General features: G+C 33.7%; 1 protein-coding gene across 9 annotated transcripts in view; it reads left to right on the top strand.

Annotated features, from left to right (window-relative positions):
- Positions 1-17,004, top strand: part of Kair1d (Kainate-type ionotropic glutamate receptor subunit 1D) — a 384,639-nt gene that overhangs the window by 284,199 nt on the left and 83,436 nt on the right. For all 9 annotated transcript variants that reach the window (XM_083038994.1, XM_083038995.1, XM_083039000.1 and 6 more), the window contains one exon: positions 14,437-14,621. In XM_083038994.1, the coding sequence (XP_082895120.1) occupies positions 14,437-14,621 (185 nt within the window). The remainder of the gene's footprint in view (positions 1-14,436; positions 14,622-17,004) is intronic.

Raw genomic sequence — 17,004 nt, 5'->3', positions numbered from 1 at the left:
GAATTTTATCAGGCATTATGTCGTAACGCATTACTTCACGTTGTAAAGACATTCCAATCCTTCATTCATCAAAGTTGCAGGACCTTGCATTACGCTGTCGTGGATAAAGTGATGTATCGTTTCTCTTTTACGATATACTCGAAAGGAGTAATACTTCAAGAAAAAGAGGGATGAAAGGTACCAATCAATTACAGGCATGGTAACGTCTTTTGAATATGTTCCATCACAATCGCGCAGAGAGAAAGAGAAGTCCATTATTTGACGATCTAAAAACAATTATGCGCAAGGGGATCGGATCCCGTTGTCGTGCTCCTTACCGCTAAAAAGATCGAGAGGAATAATAATACTCGAGCTTCTCTCTTCTCATCAGTGAGCATTGTGATGAGAATGCAGCGAATGCGCCGATTGCGAGCAAACCGTATCAATTCTGCGTTACTCACAGCTCGAGAACAGATATCGATAATCGGTGCGAGTGAATTAATGCGGAGAAAAAGCATTTTTGCGCGCGGATGACGTGCTCGGCATCATCGCCTGAGGGAAAGAGAGAACGAATCTCGATATCCGCAACGCTCGTTAAACGCGAAGCTCCGGTAAACGTGATAAATCGCTGCTCCTCGTCCTATCGTGTAATTGTCGCGTACCGACAAAACCACGCCGCGACTGAACTGGAAATTAATATATTTAAATCCGACGAAACGCTCGCTCTCCTTCTCTCTCCCGTGCTCGTGCTTGAGCGAGCGTGTACAATTTCCGGCTTTCCGCTCTTCCTTCTCTCTTTCTCTTTTCACTGTGCTTCGCTCTGACGTAATCTACGGTTTCGGAGTTTCCTCAATGGATTTTTGGATTACCGTGAGACAAATGACTACTGTTCCCCACGGAGAAAGTATAGAATACTGTAGAACCGCGATTATCCGGCCAATCCCGACAGAGAATTAGCTCGACGTCGGTGGAAATTTCTTCCCCATTACAGAGATCTACCTTAGAAATTGATGAAAAGATATTACGAAATAATAATCTTAAATATTTACAGTATAAATATTCATCAAGTTAAATTGAAAAGACATTAACTTAAAGTTCCGATTTTAAGTCTATGTCTTAGGTTCTTAAAATTTTAATTAATAATCTCAACGCTCAATTTGAAAATTATTTACATATTAATAAAGAAAAGTTATAAATATTAAATACAGTATATGAAGAATTAAAGATAGATATTTATATACGCCAATACAATAAATATTTTTTTTTTTTTCTTAATATTAGATGCGATATCATAATCGGTGGATTCACAATTAGTTCTTTAATCTTTTCGAGAAATTAATATACCCAAAAGATTCAGTTTTCTGCTGTAGGTACAAGTTAAGTTTTCTTTTCTTCCCTTTTCCTATTTCGAGTTTCTAGTACAAATTGCTTATAAATATACGCCATCACGTAAAGTTTCGAATTTAATGCGATTTAAATTTTGTCGTTATCGCCCATTCAATATTTGAAAAAATGATCGGAATAAATACTCTATCTTCATATTTTTTATATTTGCATGGCAACTTTTACGAGCGCGGTCGGAAACGGTGATAAAAATAAAATGCGCATTGTTACTCGCGCCTACATTCTGTAAATTACCTCACTTTCTTTACTGTACCTTAACAACAATATATGCTGAAACATAAATGAATAAAGGCAATCCGAATAAATCATTTAAGATAAATGCTATATAAAAGAAAATTTATATTTGGATTAGGATTGTCTAAATATAAGATAGATATGTAGTTCGGTTTTCTACATATTTTGTTGATCAGTTGATATAATCGTATGTTTCTGCATATATATATATATATATATATATATACACACACACATACATATATAAATGAAATAAAAGATTTATATATTATAATTCAAATAGCAAATTACAGAAAATTGTAGTTACAGGCCGACATTTTATCAAAAGTTTAATATTTTATATTATATGTTTGAATTAATAGTAATAATACTAAATAATTACAGGTCAATTATACAATACAATTCAATGCATATAGAAAATATGCAAAATACGAAATATCTAAAATATGAGATAAAAGCAATCAAAGTTTCCTTTGAGTTTTCTTTCTATTTGTGAGAAGTATAAGCACCATGTATGACGCATTATTTATACAGAGTTTAAATTTAATTGTTACGTGTTTTCCAATTTTTCTGCGTAATATTTAAGATGAAATTCACAGTCCAATTGTTTACCGGCCTCACTTTGAATGTTTTACTCGGATAATCGCATAAAAAGAAAACAAAAATAGATAAAAAAATAATTCCATCCCTTTAGTTGTAACATAAACAGTAATCTCTTTGTAGGAATATTGTCTATATCTTCCTTTTCATATGAGACGATTCAGAGGGGATAATCATCAAAAACAAGCCGTGCAAACATGCCTTAAACGTCATGATCCCCGTTCGTCTAGCATCCGGATTACCTACCGCGTTCGCATTTTTCTTTACCGAGAATTAACGAGCCGAGGAGTAAATAAGCACTCCGCTTACGATTCACGGGGCCAGTATTATACGAGCCCTCGTCTCATAAAATCCATAAAGCACCGCTGCGGAGCGTAAGAGAATGAACATGCCCGTGAAAATTTTGCAGCCCGATCTACTTTCCCAGACTTGGGAGTTTGCGGGGTCGCTATACGTGCATGAAAAGGTAGATATGCGTGTGTGTATGTGTTACATATACACATACATATAGACATATATACATACATATAATATATAAATAATAAGTAATTTTTTAAACGCACACACACACACACATAAATATGACACACAATCTGATAAAAATATTTATTTTATAGTTAAAATTTTATAACGCGTTAAATATTTTAATTAGCAAATTTCTAATTAAAGTTTAAATAAAAATTATAATAAATATGAAATTAATTAAAGAACAAGATTCTCTCTGTAGAGAACTTATGAAAAAAAATATAGATTAAAAACATTACATGTAGAATAGGAAGATAACAGATAAATTTCCCGAAAGTATTATTATGCAACTTATTTTGACGCGAAATAATTATGATTCTATCGATAAAGATTTGAGAAAAGAAAATGAATGAACAATAAGAAAGTTGACGATATTTTTATGAATATATTTCTCTCTAAACTCATCAGTATTCTCCACACACGACATGTGAAAATATATTTATTACGGTACCCTAAGAGAGAGTCAGGAAAGTTTATCGGGCAAGATATGGGACACCCTATGTAGATATACATAAAGCGAGCTATATGGGGTATATGGAACCAGGGTAATCCCCATACCATATTCGCGAGACTCTTGAAAAATGGATCGGTCCGCTGCTGTGCTGCGCGTATAATATCGTTCGTAACAGTAATGTCCGTAATGGCAGCTAAGGCGATCATAAAACGGTCACTATTATGATAACATAACAGTAAATCATCATCTCGTTGGCACGATTATGCTTGCGGCTACGTGACAGTCAAAAAATTGAAAAAATTTATTCATAAACGAATCTCAATCAGACAGTTCCGAAAATAATTTCTCTCCTATATAAAGTTTCTTCTTAAATACACAACACAAAGAAATGTACGTGTCAGTAAAAAATTAAACGTTATTTATTAACTAATTAAAAATATCTTTATAATAAACATAATGTAAATTATTGTATTATTATATTGTAAATAACATATTTATAATATATATTATATTATTATATTATTATATCGATAATCATTAATAATAATTAATAAATTCAAACATTATATGGTTTGTTTCAAGTAATATGGTAATATATTATGACTGAAATATAAGATTTGTGCTACAATTGTTCTCGAAAATATATAATTACAACAGTTTGGTATTATACCTAATCACATGACAATGACATTGATGTTCAAATGCAATTATTCCAGGATTGTGCACAAAAATATAAAAGTTAAACGTAAGATTTTATTATGGCGACATGACAAGCGGTAATTAATGTGTTCATAATATCAATCAAATCGTCAACGAACGATACATCAGAAGGTTCAAATGAGAGAGAAAGAGAGATTATATATATTCGTTATAAATTAAGTTTATATGCAAAATTTGAAGGCATCATTACAATAGATCTAATTGTAAGAAATATTTCGCTCTGTAATAAATGTCGATATTTACTTACAATTAATCTCTGTATAAACAACAAAACAGCTGATAAAAACATCAGCGAATATTTTATTTAAACTTTTAATATAATATGTATTTTTGCAGCTATATATCTTCGTCATAATTAAAGTACAAAGTTGAAGAAAAAAATATTAGCGAACTAGATAAAAAAATGTGAACCAACAGCGAAATTCAATTCACTATTTCGATGATTTCGTTATGGTAGAATTTGTTCTCGTCATCGAAAATGTCTTCGAGGCGGAACAGATTTCAGTTACTTGGCCGATAGACTTGGGAAGGCGCAATTAACCGATGGGTTAACTGTAAGAGCGTCCCATAGGGAATCAATACGATCTCTCGCGCTAATGCATTAAGCTAATCTTCGAAGTTCGAGCAAAAACTGCATTGGACACGAAGATCTCAAAAGTTTAAATCCCGTCCAGAACTGTTCAAAAGTACATTGGAAAATTGTGATTGCGATCAGTATCTCTATTTTTATTATAATTCTTATTATATTTATTTTAATATTTATTTTGTCAGCGAATTGCAAATGGGAAAACCAAAAATGTTACGTCACAACTCGATAGAAGATTAATACAAAGAAATGTAATCGAAATTTAATTCTCATTCATCTGCATTTTAAAACGATGTTTTTTTTCTTTATTTTGTAATATTTTGATAAAAATCGTGACGAACGTGAAAGGCTTCACATAAATCGAAAGAAACGCGTTCTCGGACTTATATTCTCATCCCATTTATCGTTTTACGTACAAACCGACACGACAGGAGCAGTAACCTCGTTACTTATTCCGTTCTAGTTTAGCTCTTTCACTGCTACGGATACATATATAATACGCATCCGAGAAAAATCCGGAGATATGATAGGTATATTCTCTAATAAATTCTTAAAAATCCGATATGTGCATCCAGTGTTTATGTGCCAATATACACTTCTTTAGAAATAAAAATATTGATCATATAAACATTTAAAAATATATGTCATATATATTACACAATACTAAAAAAAACTACAATAAGCAAAACAAATCAATATAGCAATAAAATGTTAAAAATAAATTTTTCATCTATATTAAATCTACATTTAATATATTATATTATCCACTTTTAAAAAAAGGAAAATTGCAAAATTTTTTGATTATAAAAGTATCGAAATTGATTGTTGCCTCTTTTCATTGGGATTATCTCAATGTGTTCAATATGTTTAATGTCGATATGTGTTATTTCGTATCAATAAAGATCATTGAGCGAAAATTGTGTAAATTGACTTGAATATTAAAAGAATTAATAGTGTGTGAATACTTTTATTCATTTGATACGATATTTTAATATCAATGTTTGTTAAAAAACAGAAAAAATTGTGATATATTCCTCTCTCGAGTTTTGCAATAACATATCGATCGTTACAGAATTGCGTATTTTGACAGTTTTTTAAATCGAGTTCGTATTCAAGTTTGCTCGCGACGTCGCTTCCGCTAATGGGCGCTCGGCAACCGAAGTCGATTCGCGTGTTGTATTAAACATCGATGGAATACTAAAGATGATTCAAACAATAATATTGAAAACAGCGATTTAAGAATTTAAGATTCCACTAAAATAAAATCGAAAACTTAAATCATAATTAATAACGAGTAATTATAAATAAATTTAATTCTATGAAAGACCTAGTTTTATAGACAAAAAGAAGATTTGACAAGAAAAATGTTACTGAGAAGTTGATCTCAGAAGTTTTTACGTATTTAATTAAATAAAAATTGTTTGAAAAATGTTATTTAATAAAGAAAGAATTATTAAAATTTTTTGTAGTAAATTTTTGTAATAATTCTTTATTAAATAATATGTGTCAAATAATTTTACATATATAAGTACACATATGGGTGTGTATATATATGTACATAATAACACAATGATATAAATAAAAACTAATTAAAACAATAAAAAGAGAAACACAAATAATGCCCGCTATACGTACGCGCTGTTATGCTTGTTAAAATTATATTAGAGTTTAAATTTAAAAGGCTGAACTTCATATAGCGTTCGTGTCAGCAACGAAAGGATTAAAGTTACCATGGAGATTCTAAATGAGACAAAATGAAGAAGCAGTTAAGAACGAGCTGTTCAATATCGAGTTACTAAAAGTTGGGAGAATTGCCAAAGTCATCACAAAGAATTGCATGAACGACGGCACCATGAAAATAACCCGAATCTTTTGTAATATAATTGCAAGATAAGAACTTATTCGTAATAATAGAAGAAATCGTGAAAGAGTTACACTTTAATCAATAGATCAAGAAGTAAGAAATAGAGACATTAACGTATTATTATCTTTGTCTTTATCTAATGTCTTTATCTAATTTGCAGAGCTACGACAGTTTGACAACTCCATGTATCTTTAATTACATCTTAATATTATGCATAATTGTGGTTTCGTCTTACGTAGCGTTCAACATTTTTTTGATGTAACTGAACCCAAATAGCACAATGTTATATAAGCTATTTATATTTTCTAGCTAACATCGTTACTAAAATTTTTGATAAAAAGTATTGTGATTAATTTAATTTAGCTAAATATTAATATTAATATAACCAACAAAATAATCAATAATATTAGGTACAATGATTACTGGTAATTATAATATTTATAGTGTGATCAAATAAAAAAAAATTTACTACAATTAATTCGGAGACTGAAATAGAATAATCGCCAGAAATGACGAAAGTGAAGTTGATTCGTAACTTAAACGATTCTCGTCCCCCGTGCATAGGGATGCATGCACACGAAAGATCACCGATCTCGTAACGCAGGCGTCTTCCATTCCCATTCTTTTCGCAGTCGCTTTTATCTTCGTATCGTGCCGCGACGGAACGTGATAAAGCGCGTTTCACGCGAGGAAGGGTTCTTTGTTCGACGAGCAATGCATTATTTGTGCACCTATCGATCTCCAGTCGTGACGAGATCTTTCGCGCGTTCGTTCGTCGATCGGTGATAAACATAAATCCCCCTTGCCAAAAGTCACCCCCAATACTCGTAGAAGAATCGCGCACATTTGACTTTCGCAGATTCCGACGATGGTACTGAAATCTCCAATTAATGTGAAATTTTCAGTAAATTGAGGAAAATAATGGTATCATTATGTAGAAACACCTTGTATTTAATTGAGGAGAACAAAAGGACTTAAAATAAAAATTGGCTCGTTAAAAAAAATTTTAAATACGAACAAATAACTAAACATTTCTGCACGATAATACAATGTTGCAAAAAGGTGGAACATTTCAAATCTTAAATGAGTTCTCTTTATTTATGTAGTTTGATTAATAAAAACTTGAAATACATATTTTTTTCATAAAATAGATATTCCTTTTTCTGAATATCCGCGATATACTGTATTTACATGATGGAAAAATTCTGCTCACGCGTGAAAACAAGAACAAAATAATCTGTTTACTGCAACAAAAAGCGAATCGGAGATTTTTCAGTTTTACGGTGAGCTGAAATCACGATCGTGCGCGTGATAGACGGGTTTCAGTTGGAAGAACGGACAGTTGGATTTCACGTAAGAAAACATTCATTTCCAACCGGGGAGTTTCTCTCGTTCTTGAGTGTAGCAGTTAGTTTCCCCGGAGGACGGCATTAGGAAGATTAAAGGACAATTCGGTCCTCATTGCGAAAGGATTAAAATCACTCTCCAAGCTCTGCAGTTCCTTCCCCATGTGTCTCTACACTGTGCCTTTCTTCTTTGCCTATCTCTGATAGGATATTGTGGATGTGCATCTAACATAGCATTCGCGATCGGTGACAAGCGAATTAACATAATTCTGCCACTCTCGCTCTCGTAAAATCGACAGGTACAAATCAGCACGCACGTTAGATTTCAGGACATGAGTAAAAAAGATGATTAGTTTGCTTGCTCGTCCGCTTTGCTCAGTCTGATTTAATGATCGTTTCCGACTGATCACTCTTAAATGATCCGAGATAAGGGACAGAGGGTAATCTAAAGCGGCCGATTAGGTTGCGAATTTCTCACCGTTAAAGGAATGATTTGATTCCGCTCGATTCACTCGAACAGCTTAGATCGTGAAATCTCGTGTCAGTTATCAAATGGATTGACTTAATTAATAGAAATTGTTCGAATAACTGCGAGAATTCTTGTAAGCAATTCTCTTTCTTTCTTTCCGATTATTTATAAATATATAATTATATTAAATCCAGTTATAATAAAATATTAAATTAACTACAAAATCGAATTAAAATACATTGGCAGACATTCGTCACCAGAATCAATGAGAACGAAAGTAGAGAGCGCGAAGGAGAATATATTTTCGCGATAATATCGATCTCTTATTTCAATACTGTCTCGAAGTAGAGCTGATCTCAATATCACGCACATCTCGTGGAAATCATCGCGTGCGAACTGAACTTTTCGTTCTCAACAAGTAGTCGACGAGAATTCAATAGAGTTCAATAGAATTTGATAGAAGTTATATAAAGGTCCCGAGGTGTCGTAAAACAGTATATCCTATTAACCGCAACGGTAACCGATATCCGTGCGTCTTGACTTCTCTCGCGGTCTTATCGGTGATAGGCGTCGTGCGATAAGCGAGTTTACGAAGGGCCAGGGTGTGAACTCCAGAAATCTTTCGAGATATCTCGCGCTTACGACCGCGGCGTCAGAATCAGCGCGGACTGGACTGTTTCGTATTTCGTCGGCTCATTCGCCGGTGGACCGCGAAATCTGGTGGATTTCGCCGGCTAAGTCGCGCCGAAGCTAACTTCCAACTCGCAAATCGGAATCCCTGTTATCCGCGAAATAAGAATTAAAGGCAGATATGTGTCCGCGGAGTCGGATTGAGAATATAAATCCGCGGATAAAAAGGGAGCAGAGAGAAAGCGTGCGCAATGCACTCTTGCGCTATCGAATGCCCTAATCTTGAATAAGGAACGAGCACGAGAGAAAGAAAAAGAAACTCCTCTTCTCTCGAAGAGGAAGGAAAGAGAACGGGGAATTACGGCTTGCGGCCAGCAGACGTACTGAAATACTCGAGTGAAGTCGACGGGGAAAAGCCCCGAGAGAATAGAAACATATCACTTTCCTGAGGACAGGAAGTAAAAATTTCGACTATGCAATGCCGAGGAAATGGCAAGAAAAATAAGAAAGAGAGAAAGAGAAAGGGGGGGGTGCATATATATAGTACTTTAAGAGAATTTTACATTAATACTAGCCAAAGAAGAAAGAAGTATTACGTTTTAATTGCACAATTAATATTGAAATAGTAAAAAAAAATCTTTTACATACATTCTTATATCTATGTTCTTTCATAAGAAGTATTTTTAATACACATGTGCTTGTATGCGGAATATTAAAAAAATAATTTTTATAAAAATTGCCTATAACATCTATAAACTTTCTAACCGAAGAACGTAAAGTATTTATTATTAGTTATAACTTATTAGTTATAACAATTAGTTAATATTATTAGCTATAATTATTAGTTATAACAATTTTAATCAAGAATTTAATTTTAAACGTTCAAATAATTTTTATTATTTTTTAAATTAAAACCACGCACATAAGAATTACCAACTTTTATCACTTTAATAAAAAAAGAAATTAATTTGGAGTAGTATTATAGTCGTGACATTCGTTAGCGGTATAGAGGTAAAGGATGAAATTACAGTCAGCAATGAGAGAACGAGCACGATTAAGGTTCGCGTAGAAGGACTCTAGAAAGGAGGAAGAGAGGACCGCGGAATTAGATATTACGCGATGTTGAGATCGCTCGCCAACTGGCTTTGATATATTACCGAGCGATAATCCTATCTGCGCGTAAAGCCAGGACACTATGATACAACCAGAGCAACTGAACGCCACGTCGACTCCGTTGCACCTATATTATACATTCAGCTGCCTGTCTGTATGAACTAGACTTGTATGTCTGCGATGTCTATAACGCAGAGAAGAGAGTGAGCACGGTTTATGGACACACCGACATCTCTGGTAAGAGCCGGAAGATGCAGATTCATGTTGACGAAGGAAGGTAGGAAGGTCAAGCGACTATATCAAGAACGATTGCAATGCATTTCACTGATGTGTAGCATTATATTTCAGAATACACGAAAATGATAAAATATTCCACGTTACATGAATTACAAATTTCTTATATTTCCACTGTCAAATTAAAATATCATGTGAAAGAATATAATAGCTCCATCATATTTATTTGATTTTGATCTACTTTTTGATTAATTATATATTTTTTTTATTATAAAAAATTAACATTGAAATTTTATTGCTTTTTTTAAATATGTGCATTTTTATTATAATTTAGTATTTTCAGTTTTTTAATCCGTTTTTATTATCAGTTTTGATGTGATATAAATATTCTTTGTAAAATATTTTTTATGAGAATTTCTGAATAATATTTCAATCAAAAAATATCCAACAATAAAATTAATTATGAATTTCATAATATAAAAATAATCTAAATCACAAGTAAAATGTTCCTATTTATATATCATAATTTATATCTTATTTTCGTATGTATTTGATATATAAATTTTGCATATACATAATAATTTTTAAGTGTATTCTTTTTCTCTTAATACAGCAGATACAAACTTTTAATTAGAAGCACGACATGACTTGTCATTGAGAATGATATGACTTATGCTTGAGATATTGCGATAATATTTGAAATTATTTGCCAAAATTGTTGTATTTTAATTCTATTCTGTATTCTATTCATAAACATGAACTCTTAAATTTATCATTTTCAAATCATCTTATAATTACTAAATATCGAATGGATAAAAATATTATAAATTTACGCCTCAAAATAAAATAAACTTTTTATGGAATCATATTTTTAAGAAAAATTACTCCGAAAATCAATCACAAACGTATTACGTAGGTATTGGAGTGAAATTCTGTCTAATGGAGGATTTGACTATACGGATCACTGCTATTACACTTTGTATAAAATATCAGCCTACGCAGAAGCACAATATGCAATTTACTCCCTATCTAATTCTCGTTTGCGTTATCTTCGGCGAATTGATAGCACCATCGACGATATAAAGAGTTTTCTCGTACCCCTATGCACACACTTAACTTCTTTTCAAAGCCAGCGAAAGACGAGCGCGCGTATTGCTTTTGGGCCACAATGCAGCTCCAATTGATTTCCGGGCCTATCTCGGAAAAGAGATGCTCAAGACCTTCGGTGCGCTACGATAAATTCAAAGAAAAAAAAAAAAGAGCGGAGAAAAAGGAAAAAATCCGAGTTCTCGATACATACCGATATGAATGGCCGTTCGCAGATCGCCCCCGGGGCCAGTCCGACAAAATTGCATCCGGAATTTCAATATAGCGCATATCATATTTCAACCTTAAAACGCCGCCAGCGTTGTCCGGGTATTACTTTGAGGCTTCTGTGCTCGTGCAAGTCGACTTTGCCCAATGATTATAGAAATTCCGAATGTGGTAAGGTGCACGCAGATAAAGCGCGGGGAAAGCGGAAGATACACGCACGTATATATGCAACGTCACCCTCTTCTCAATCCTTTCCCTAGGCTGAAACAGCCTCTGTTATGTGCGTGTTTTGCAGGAGACATTAGACGCTTTTACGCTCAGAATAAATGATCAAAAGGTAGCTTCGGATTAAAGCTGTCGTTCTCGCCCGGTGATAATTTGCTTTTGTATGGTTTGCTTCGACTCGATGCTTTTATACAGCGGTTTAATCAAATTTTCAGAAAACAAGGTGATGTTATTAATATACATTCTGTGCTGATGGAAATAAATTCGCGTGCATTTCTGGATTCTTTGTCGGTCTTTGCTCAAATTTAGAGCTACTTTCGGCTAACAATTAGTGAAGAGAGCTCTATGCGATTAAGGTTTGACTGTGAGTGAAAAATGGGAATTTATTATCATATTATATATAATCTTTTTCGAGTAGACTTCATTGTGATAATTATTTCATAAGTCTGTTAATGAGTCCTAGTTTTTGATCTCTAATTCTAAGTTTTAGTTTTACATTTAAAGTCAATATTTTGCTACATGTGGTCTCGCATTATCATTAAAATATTATAGTGGGGAAGGATTCTAAAAATAAAAAAAAAAAGATTAATATGTTAATAAGCTTAATAACATGCAAACTCTCGTTTGAAACCGAATCTTAATTTTATCAAATAAGTACACAGCCTAGCTTCTTGTATGTATTGTTCATTATGTTTTATTATCTTACGAATGTAAGCAGCATTAATACTACGACCTCCTTTTCTTTCATAAATATAATATAAAAATTACAGAACTTAATAAAAGAAGAGAATAGTACAGCTTTAGAAATAATCAATAATTACTGCATGTAATTAATAGAATATCTAAAAACGTATAAGAGAGATTATTAATAGCGTACTGGAAATTACGAGCCGATTATAATTTCAAAGTCTGTTCTTTTTATACGTTGTATATGCCGGAAAAGGGGAAAATTATCACGGTTCACACACACATACACACACATATACACATGCAAATCGGAAACGAGAAAGACGAGAGAAATTAATGTCAGTTCGTTAGGATGGCTTGTGTCCATGTCGCAGAATTTAATTACTAGTGTGAGAAAAATAAATGGCAGCAGCCACGCAAAATACCGATTTAATGAGGCGGAACAAGCATATCGCCATCGGTACATTCACGATATTCGCCATTAGACGGAACGACCTTTCGGGTAATTTTCGCTGTATCTAGCGATCTCTAGGAACGACGCGACGAAACATTTTTTTTCTTTATTAATGAAAGATATCATAAACGAGTTTCAAAGCAATCTTCCGCCAAGCGCTCGACGATGCGCGCGGAGACAATTTTCTTCCGAAGTTTATCCGAAATTCGCGATTATCGAGAGGAGCTTCCATTCCGCGAGCGAAAAATTCTCATTATGACTTATCCGCGATCGACTCTATGGGGGATATACCTCGGGAATCACATCGCCGACAAAGATGACGAGTCTGAGAAATCGTCAAGACAATCGGGCGGCGAAAGCGTAATTGAAAAGAATGAAACTCGCAAACGTCCGGATATCCGCAGAGACCAGAAACATCGTTTTTCCAGCACGAGAAATACACGCGAATGAGAAGAAACGAATTCGGAAAACGGTGCGAACGCGAAAAAGACAGGGAGTTGACGCCGTCGAGTGAATGCTTGGCTCGCCACTAGTGATTTATTGTTGCAGGAAAGAGGAAAGAGTTGCAAAAGGATATACGCGAGATGTTGTAACGTGAGAGGGAAGAACCGAGCGAACGGTAATAAAAACATTTATTCGCCAAATTAAATTGAGAGTGAATGGGAGAGATTGATCGGGGGAGTTATGCCATGTCAGTGAAAGATTCTGGTGGACAACAAGATCCTGGAGAATGTTCCGGTGATACCTCATCGTTTATCACGGTAGCGAATAGAGAGAGAGAAAGAGAGAGCTCGTAAGTCCGGAAGATCGTCCGACAAGCTGCACACGCGGTGTTGCATTGAACACGACTAAGTTCGCGTGTGAGTTGCGATGATTAATCGATAACAGGTTCCATATGATACGGACAGTGTGTTGTCAATGTGATGAAACGACCCTAATCACATTAGTTAACGACGGTATGATCGATATATTATGATGGAACAGGTCATCCCGTTTCGTTCAGTTTAACATCACAGTACGCTGCCACCAGCGTTCACGTCATGCTTATCTTGCTCGCGTATCAGCGTGTTACGCTCACATCTACATGTACATTATGATAATATAGAAGCGAGCTGGCTAATTAATCGATCCGCATAACGATGCTACCTGCCTATCTCCCAATTTCAGTTTGCGTAATATATATATATTTACGAATATATCTATATATCTATACACAAAGCAAATATTCTATCATATTGTATACACAGAAGAAAAAATCGCATTATATATTCTTATAATTATACATTTCGCGAATAAAATTTCTTTCTGCTTTGCGGGATAAAATCAGTAGCATGATAAAGAAAAACTTACTGTTAATGTAAAGAGAGAAAAATATATTATTTTGTCGGGGAGAATTTTTTTGAATAATAACACTCATAGCTTTTTTTATGTTTATATTTTTAATTAAAAAAATATTGCTAATATTAAATTATTGCAAAATTAATTTACGAACTGAACGAAGATGATGGCTGGAGATCTCTCGATATAAGAGAAAAAGAATCTCACGCATTTCTTTCCGAGACTTTTCTTATTAACCCGCGTTCTCTCGTCTATTACAGTATGCCATTTGCTACGAAATGGTGTAGCAGCGATTTTTGGACCGCAGAGCGCGCACACGGCGTCTCACGTGCAAAGCATTTGCGACACCATGGAAATTCCGCACTTGGAGACACGCTGGGACTACCGGCTTAGACGACAGAGCTGCCTCGTCAACCTCTATCCTCACCCTACTACTTTGTCTAAGGTACGTATACAAACTTGGGGAATAATAGCCTCATTAAAGCGACAACCGCCGCAGAAAATCTGCTTCCGTGGCTTTTCTCTCTCCTCGGTTTCACGAATTTCTTGCCCCTCGTAACTATATTCCATCTCACACTTTCATCGATGAACAAATATCGCTTTTTTACGTCACAAGATTAATTTAACAGTATCTCTAAATCAGGGTGGCTTTAAATATTTCTTGATTTGCTCAGCATTTTATGTTTCATTTGATTAATTGTAATTACAGTTGGGATGAAAAAAACAACAAAACTTAGGAAACAAACTTTCAATAAAGATAAAGAAATACATATATCGTCTATCAAATTCAGACTCAAATTTCAAGATCATAAATAGTTTTATAAAGATATAGTATGATTGAGATAAAACTATATTTCGGATATATAAAATATTTTAGTATAAATATTTTTATAAATTTTCGCATGTGTGTTCTCTTTTATTGGTTAATCAAAAACATAACTATTGATAAAATCAACAAAAATTTTTAATTACGTTGAGGCAAAAGAAGATATTTCAATTTTTGCTTTGGCGCTGTGTTTTCATCAAGCCATAGCGCGATAGGATTGCTTTTGCAGCCAACGCGTATTCGCAGCTATATCCAGTTGCATCGGATGCTGTGCTCACAACGCGGCAGTTCTAAACTTAACGTAAAAGAACTGAAACTTTCTAAATTTCCCTTAATAAGCGCAAAGTTTTCCGAGAAAGAATGCAGCTGAAAGCCTCAGTCGCGGGATTTGTGTACCTCTCGAGCTTTCGGGTTAACGAGAGTTCTCTCTCTTTTTCTCCACGCTTTCTCTCTTCTTGTTATTTTATGAATCCTCGCAGCTCTTTTTCTTTTCCCAATATTTGCGACTCGCGAACACTCGCATCTTGCGACATTGTGCTTTTTCTTTCTCGCTCGCTCTCTCGCGCGTCCTTTCTCAATATTTACCACTAGATTTGTCCTCCCGAAAAGCGTTTTGTTTATTCCCTGTATAAAATGTAATGGGAATCCTGCTCATCGCCCACCATTGAGTTTCCCCTTTATCTTCAGGGGAATTCGCGAACGCTAAGAACCAAAAATAAATATCCGAGATACTTTATGCTTCAAACCAGAAAACATTGAGAAAGTCAATAAATCTATCGGGCGAACCAAACGTGTAAAAATTCACCAAAGAGAAACGTGAAAGGTAGCGAAAATGAAATTTTCTTCCGATATATGTGTTCCAAGACAATTTATTTATACCTTACGTATATATAATAATAATAAATTGGAAGAAAGAAGAAACCCACTTTTATATTATTATTATATACACAGTAGTATATATAGTTTTATATTTAACTAACTAGAAATCTCCAACATTTACTATTCAATTCTTAAATTCATAGGAAATAAAACGAGATCAACAATCGGTATTTATTTTTACTTGACATAAATTTCGAAGACTTTTATGGATTTTTCGGATGAAATATTGATAGATAGATAATAATTTAGGGTCGCGTACATTGGCTTTGACATTGCCGATCAAAGGGCAATTTCAATCAGCGCACAGAGGGCACAATTTAAAAGCCATCGCATACCTCAAGTTGTCCGCCCTTTCCTCTTGCTTTCTCTCTCTCCTTTTTTCTCTCTTTATCCTGTCAGAGTAAGAATTTCAATTAGAATTCGCTCATGTGTCGCATAATTGAACTTTGAGCATTCGTTAAAAATCACAAATTTCCAATATCTAATATTGCCGATAAACTCGCGATAGACAACTCTAATTACCTTACACATATATATTCACGCAAATGTTTTATTATCTACTGTAATAAATTTCATAATTTGTATATGCTTATAAAATGTTTGAATATCGATAGGAAGACATAATAGTAGATATAAACATTACGTAAAGTAATAAATCAATATTGACACATAATATTAATACATTCATCTCTCTTTTACTTTTTCTTAATGATATATATCTGCTTAAAAAACAGAAATTATTTTCAAAAAATTTCTCTTTCTTCTAAAAATATTCAATTTATAACAATTTATATCTGTATACGCACACAAAACGAATAGAATATAAATCCAATAAAAGATAAATTTGTATACATATTTAAAGAGACATACAAAAAAAGATAATCCGTTATACATAGATTTTTGTTATATTAAAATTATTCACATATATCTGTATTTATGCACATTGGCAATTGGATCAAAAAGTTGCATGTATTCATGCAAAAGATTTATAATAAAATTCGTTTTTTTTTTTGTGTGTGAAATCCAATGTTTACATTTCATTGTGTGCGGAAAATTGAAAATCCAAAAAAACTAGAGGACATTTAATAAGCCTTCGTGTTCAGAAGGTGATAAACATCAGGTT

Source organism: Prenolepis imparis, unplaced genomic scaffold, assembly GCF_030444845.1.
Source record: "Prenolepis imparis isolate NDT839.2.m4 unplaced genomic scaffold, iyPreImpa1.0 SCAF_5, whole genome shotgun sequence".
Lineage (NCBI taxonomy): Eukaryota > Metazoa > Arthropoda > Insecta > Hymenoptera > Formicidae > Prenolepis > Prenolepis imparis.
The sequence above is the reverse complement of the archived record's forward strand: the minus strand, read 5'-3'. Positions and strand labels throughout refer to the sequence as shown.